At 43.2% G+C, this 7,257-nt stretch overlaps 1 protein-coding gene across 1 annotated transcript; it reads right to left on the bottom strand.

Annotated features, from left to right (window-relative positions):
- Positions 1 to 2,943: 2,943 nt before the first annotated feature.
- Positions 2,944 to 7,257, bottom strand: LOC121197442 (G-protein coupled receptor 135). The gene is given in 4 exon segments (XM_041061054.1): positions 2,944 to 4,924; positions 5,651 to 5,770; positions 5,772 to 5,921; positions 6,733 to 7,257. Coding segments are annotated over 3 exon segments (1,509 nt in total). The 5' UTR covers positions 5,819 to 5,921; positions 6,733 to 7,257; the 3' UTR covers positions 2,944 to 3,582.

The following is a 7,257-nucleotide window of genomic DNA, read 5'->3' as shown; positions in this document are numbered from 1 at the left end:
CTCTCTCTCTCTCCTGTGTGTGTGTCTGTGTTATGAAGTCAGGGGACATTCCAACACACACACACACTTGCCTGTCCCTGAGTAGTGAAGGGTGGTGTTCCTTTGTCTTCAGCCTTAAACACTACACTGATGGGTAATGTCAGCTTCAGCTAGAATAAACCATTATCTCTGAGCCTGTCACGCTAAACAGTTCGTTTCAAACCAGGTGCAGCAGTGCAGACAGAGTACTGTCCAGAGCTGACAGGCTGGAATTAGAGCAAGAAGAAATTCTTAAATGTGGAACATTCATCATCATCATCATCATCAGTTGCTGCTGCTGCTGAACAGTGAGCAAAGGGCTTGAACTTTTGGTTTAACATTAAGCTTTAATATAAAACTGCTGATGTTCAGTTTGAACAAGATTTAAAAGTCTAATGACCTGCTAGCTCCCTCTGGAGGCCACAGTCTCAGTATAGCCTACAACCTGACACTAACCTTTCCTTTGTAGGGTTGCTGAAAGTGGTTTCCTGTTCAGGATGGGATCGAAACACCCACATCACCCCAAACGTTCCCCTCATCTGTACTGCTGGCTGTGTTTATTACTGGCTGTCCTCTCTCAGATCTCCTGTCCTGGTTGTGTTTGTCTTTAAATAGCCCTCTATGGTAACAGTCTTCAAAAGACAGATGACCTTTAGGGTTATAGTACAGGAACAGGATGTTCCTGTACTATAACCCTGTATATGTATATATATATATATATATAACATATATGAATGGTGGTTTTTCAGTTGAATTTTACTCCCAACCTGCTGCACTGACAGGATGGAATTTCTTTTCTCCATGTATTCAGTATGTTGTTTTCCACACATGAACTGAAAACAGGTGGAAACATTTGGTACAAACAGCAGTGAAGCAGAAACAGGTTTTTAGTCTTGAGGATTTTCATCAAAGACTGCACCATACATATTTGGTTTCCGTGTAGGCAAATTTGACATTTTGCATGTTGCTGCATTGACTAAAATAAACAGAAAGCAGTTCACTGTTTGTTGTATTGTGTTTACGGATTCGTCAAATAAAGTGTTAGCTCTTTTTTTCAACAGTAAAGATGAGATGTTGATTAAAAATGCATTAAAAAAGAAGAAATGAAAGTGGAATTTGAAGATAGAAAAATGTAGCAATCTCTTTATTATTGACAAAAAAAAGATATGGAAATGCATTTGCACATTTAGGTCAAAGTGATGACATCAGTATCTTTTCCTTCCTGCTTGGCACCAGGATCCTCTTCCCTGCAGCACCTGAGGCCCTAAAAAGCTGGACATTTTCAGAGCTTGGCTCGGTTGATGACAATCATTTGCTTGGCTGAAGTGAAAGAAAATAAAAGTTCTAATAATTATCCACTCTCACAGAGTTTTTTTTAAAGACTTATTTAACATTAGTAATGCCAACATGTCATTCAGGTGTAGCAGTTATCTTAAACCTGCATCGCGTTTCCTGCCTGGTCAAGTATAATCCAAACTCTGCATCTGAAATAAAGTTTATTCAGAATCTGTAGCTCCTTCCACCTTTAAATTACTGTGCTGAGGTTCACTGTGGTTTTACAGACGCTAAACCAAATACAGGTGTTCAGTATGTGAAAACTGAATCATCATCACGGAGCTCCACGCCATGGCTGCTGAGCCATTAAAGCTTTAACAAAGCTGCTGTTGTATTTACTGACACATTTGCTTCATAATGAGCCAAAGGTGATGCGAACAAACCACATCAGTGACGGATGACTGACTGTGACACTGTGTACTGAAGTGAACAAAAAAGATTGGAATTGGCGAAATAATTCAGAACCTCTGAAACACAGTGCACAGAGCAAGTTCATAGATCCCCACAAATCCCACACACTGGCCCTTTTAGTCCGTAACTAACCCAAAGGTCTGATGCCACTTGTCTGTGGACTCTAACGTGGTCTTGCAGTGACTTTTCATTTGTAAACATTTGCAAATCCAGTGTTGTAAAAACACATCTGGCCCAGCATGTTCAATCTTAAGAGAGAATGTCACCCGAAACCTGTTGAGACACATTCAAACTGATATTTTTGCACAGTAGAATCATGATAACTTCAATAAAAAGTAATTTCGTACCTCATGAATTACAAAAAAGCCACAACAGACGAACAGACATGATGAAAATGCAAATCCTCATCCCTAAAAGATAAAACAGGTTTGTCAGTGCCCTCCCAAACGAACATCATGACTGTTCATATGCCCAGTTTCTGATCGACAACATCTTAGGATGATGTTTGGTTTAAACTACTTGTAGTTAAAAGGTTAAGGTTAGGGGTAGAAGGTTGTGGACATGGTTTAAGAAATCAGTCTTGACTGTTGACTAACAGCCTCAGACACTTAAGGCCCTACCTTTACACCCGTGATATTTCAGACTGAAGCAGTTGACATTTTCCCGTCCAGTGCCCATGTTGTTTAAATTGTAAATGCACTTGCGCCACCTGGGTTTTAAAGGGAATGGGTGATGGAACTCTGATTGGTTCATTGCATGTTACACCAAAAACACACCCTTGATTAATTAAGAGGTTAATTGCAAACCCTTCTGAACCATGAGCCTGGTGCTGTGACTTTTTCGTCTGCACTTAAACAAGCAAAAATGGATTTGGACACCCTAAATGCACTTGCTCCATGCACTTAGATTGTTAAAACAGAGCCCTTGAGCCAATAAACTATCCATGACGACAACCTCCATCCTGGCCTGGTCACAGCAGCATTTAAACCAGCAAAATTTTAGCATGAAATAAATAAATTCAAAGAATTACTGTGATCAGTGGATCTGGTCACAGGGACATCCCCCCCCCTTTTTTGTGAGAATGTGTGAATGAACTTTGCTGTGCCACTTTCTGATGTGACCAGACCATGAGAGGCTCTGCCTCTGAGTCTGCTTCTGATAGAGGACAGGCAGGTCCATATTCACATGACAGCAAGAGGCTGCTTGTAAGGAAGGTGAAACTTTAGGTTATTTTAAGCTTTTAAACAAATCGCCAATGGTGTCGTTTTTCTGGTGAGGACAGTCTGAAAATGACACGTACAGTACACATATGTTCTAAGCGTGGAAGGTTTAGGATTAAGGAAATGCTAGATCCTTTTCGGTTTTCCATATTCACATGCTGCATCTACATATGAAATTATGTCTGGCATGAGGATCTGTGCCGCGCAAACACAAACTCATCATGGTCCTCTACAGAAATCTTAATCACTGCTTAATCACTGAGGCGGTGGTGGTGGTGGGGCGGTTCCAGGGGTTCTTCAGGTGGTCGTGTGGATCCTTGAGAGGACATGGCATCCTTCAATTTAAGGAAGGAATATCAGAAAGTGTGAACAGTTCTGCAACCGAGTAGTACTGTATGAGCAACTCATGATCCGTTTGATTCCTGGAACAAAATCTGGCCTGGATCATCAACATTGTTGAGATTCTGAGATGTGATAAGACAGAAATACTAGAAGGTGTTCCCAAAAAAAGTCTGGTGACAGAAGCCTCTACATCCATAAGAATAAATACAGGTAAGATGAAAACAACTATTAGATGGTGAAGAATTGTTCCAAAGCGTCACAGACTGGTGTCAGCTGTCTTCATTTTACGAGTGCTGACAGAGTTGGGTGGTGCTGCAGTGTCAGGGTGGGCGTCCCTGCAGAAAAACACAGCAGGGTTTTTACAGGCCCACATTGCTACCTCTCCTCCTTTTCCGGGACTTGAACTCGACAGCCGGCTGTTGTTATTCACCCCTACGCGACTCACGTAGCGGTCCCTTATCCTCTCTGCTTGGTTAAGCCGGATCTCGCGGTTCTGGGTTTGGCTGGAGAGGTACGCGGCAATGTTTCTGGTCCGATAGCCCTCCTCTCTGCTCCGTCCCAGCAGCATGGATATATTGGGGTTCCTCAGGGCGTAGATCAGAGGGTTGATGGCTCCATTTGCCCAGGCTAGCCAGATGGCTACCGTGTCCATTGCAGGGTTGAAGGTGTAGTCTCCCATGGCTGTTACCAACCCCATTACACAATATGGCCCCCAACAAAAAATGATGAAAACAATCATTATCAGAACGGTGGTGGCTGTTCGCATTTCACTGTAAAATCGCAGCAAGTATGCGTACGTGGTCACCGGTCTGACTCGGATCTCTGAAAGCCGCACTGTCTTACAGATGTTGTAATGACAAAAACACATGAGGGAGAAGGGCAGTAAATAACAAACAACGATAAGGCAGATGCTATAAGCTGTCCCCATGCGTGAGGTCCCAGAGTGGAACACATACATACAGTGGTAGAAACCTCGCTTATGGATTTCTGCAGGTGTCCGGACTAACAGATACCAAGGTAAAGAGAAAACGACAGCAGTTAGCCAGACAGCTATCAACAGCTGAGTTGCTTTCTGGCGGCCTATTTTCGCCTGTGGCTGTCTAACTATGGCGTAGTACCTGTCAAAGGAGATCAAAGTCATAGTCAGGGTGGAAATGATACCAAAGCAGGTGTTGAAAAAGCCGTTGGCCACACAGAAATGATCCCCGAACATCCAGATACCATCCTTACTGAAGAGCATGACAAAGGAGAACGGCAGACACAGGACGGCTGTGAGGAAGTCAGACAGCGACAGCGACATGATGAAAGCATTGGTCACCGTTCGAAGCTGTCTGTGTTTGATGATGACAATGACGACCGCCGAGTTACCGAGGCTGGAGAGGAGGAAGATGGAGAGGAGTACCAGGGCCTGAGCTGCCACTGTGATGCCCTGCAGGACAGAGTTACTCTCAGCGGCGCTCAGCACCGATGGGGTCGACGCCTGGTGGGTTTGACTGAGCTCACTCCCTCTTTGGTCTCTGAAAGCCGATAGGTTTCCTGTGGTTCCCACTGTGGCCTCTGTGGTGGAGGTCACAAGGCTGGTCACTATGGAAACTATCCTAAAGAACCAAAAAAGAAATTTAAAAAAAAAAAGAATTAAAGCAACTTCATGCATCTCCCAAAAAAAAGTTACAGTAAGAAACATAACCTCAGCTTCTCTGAAGTACTGTACTACTACTAGCTGAATAAAATACAGCAAGCTTTTGGTAGTTGACAGTTTCTCCATACCAAATTCCATAGCACAAATCAAGGTTTCAGTATCAGTGAATTTAGTATTTCTTTAGATTGTCACAGGGATGTCTTTGCATCTTAAATCACCATGAAACCCTAATGGATTCTGTGACCCCCCCCAGAACTTCTGGAACATGCCAGAGACTGTAGATATTCATTATTTCAAGTCACGAGGGAGCTGTTTTCAGCAGGCCCTGAATTTTGTAACCACACCGCTGTTGCTGTGGGGTTGATGTTTGATCAGTCTACTCTACAGCTGAGATATGAAATCAGTCTTCTTGGCTAATTATATCTCTACTGAATTTAGCTATGTTCTCAAAAATGCTAATGTCTGCTATAGTTCGCTGTGGCTACTTCAAAGGGCACACGGATGGTGCAGGTGCCAGTGAGCAGGTGCTCCCCATTGTTGCAATTTCTTGTGCGAGGCTGAATGGATTTCATAATCATAACTTGCTCCTCTCAGGCAATTTAATCAGTTGTTGCATCACGTGCAAATCTGAAAATTAGCCATTTGCGAAATGAGATGGAAAGGTAAGACGGTCAAACTGAATCACCTCGGTGCAACAGGTGAGGCAGTGCCCAGCTGGTTGGTGAAGCTCGGCCCGGAGTTGTCGGCCGTGTAGTTGCTGCCACCGCTGCCCCACAGGGCCGTGCTAACAGGCGAATCCATCGACGAAGCCCAAAAACAGCACAACAAAACTCATCCCGTATCTCACACGCATCCAGTCCCATCAGAGTCAGCCAGAGTTGGTTTCCTGGATTCAGGGATTGCTGCTGATAGATGACTCCTCCTCATCCATTTGTAGTTTTCTGTTTTCATTATCTCTAGATCCATCAACAGAAAGAATAAAAAGACAGGGGTACGTCAAATCTGTGTTCAAGGGCCAACACTCACTGACTGACTAGGCTAGTTTGACATAACTGTCTACATAAGACTAATTACATGCAATGTCAGTGAAGCTTTGTTGTTGTAACAGCTACTGGCTATGCATTTTGTAAGCCATAATACTTCTTACTGACACCACAGGCCGGCTCTCAGAAATAAGAGGTCACTGACTGATGGCCGTGACCGATCCACAGGAGCTCGGCATTAAAAATGCATGTGTTGCACATTTGGCAACCGTGTCACATTAATTCAGAACAGATTATTATCAAGGATTTCAAACCCTGCTTGTTCACCAGCACTTTAAGATGCTCTTTGAAAGGTGGACCTGTTTCTTCTGAACCCTCTTGGTGGAAATATATTTGTGATTTCATTTACATACACACTGGTGGCAACAGTGATTTCACGGAAATCACGGACCTTCTGCAGTATTTAGCCTATATGATATATCAATATAATAAAATAAAATTCAGTCTGAAAATGGAAAACCAGCCTATGCTAAGCTAGTTAGAAAAAAACATGTTTTAAACGTAGCCTAATGTTACACAACAATTTTATGACAAACATAAGCTGAGTTTTTGTTGCACACATTTAAACCTCCACCTCTGTGTTTCTCCAACAACCTACCCGGAAGTTATGTGTTATTTGTTTACATTCTGGAAAAACAAATGCCCACAGTCGTGTAAACATTTTTTGTTAAAGCATGCTAAACATAAACGCCCGTTATTCGGTTGTAAAGCAGGGTTTATTTACCCCTCCCACTTTCTTCCTCTTGTTACCCCCAGACTGGGGTAATTCTGTCCGGGTCTGTCCACACAAACAAAGCTGTGCCTATCGGTCATTCACCAGCTTTGTTCCGAGAAAATGAGCTAAATGAGCGTTTTTTTTTTGTTTGTTTTTTTAAACTCTGGATGTTTCTCAGAGCTCACAGCACAGGCTGCATCTCCAGGAAAGCCACGACATATTCACAACTCCGCGTCGTTCATGTCACAGCTGGACATGAGGCTTGGTTTGGATTTTTGGGCCCCGAAATCCTTCATACGGAGAGAAGAAAGTCAGTCCATCCTCTTTTTTTTTTCTTTTCCTTAGCTGTCATCAACGCTGCTGGAAGAGAGAAAGAGAGAGAGAAAAAAGAAACATCGTCGGAGAGACAGCGGCTCCCACCCTGTTGATTTCTGTCAGGATTTAAAAAACAAAAAACAAAAACACCAGCCTTGGTTCTGCTTCTTTATGTCTCCATGAATAACGGCTTCGGTAACCACACGAGAGCCGCTTCAA

Source organism: Toxotes jaculatrix, chromosome 17 (assembly GCF_017976425.1).
Source record: "Toxotes jaculatrix isolate fToxJac2 chromosome 17, fToxJac2.pri, whole genome shotgun sequence".
NCBI classification, from domain to species: Eukaryota; Metazoa; Chordata; class Actinopteri; family Toxotidae; genus Toxotes; species Toxotes jaculatrix.
Note: the sequence above shows the minus strand (reverse complement) of the source record. Positions and strands in the feature narration are given on the sequence as shown.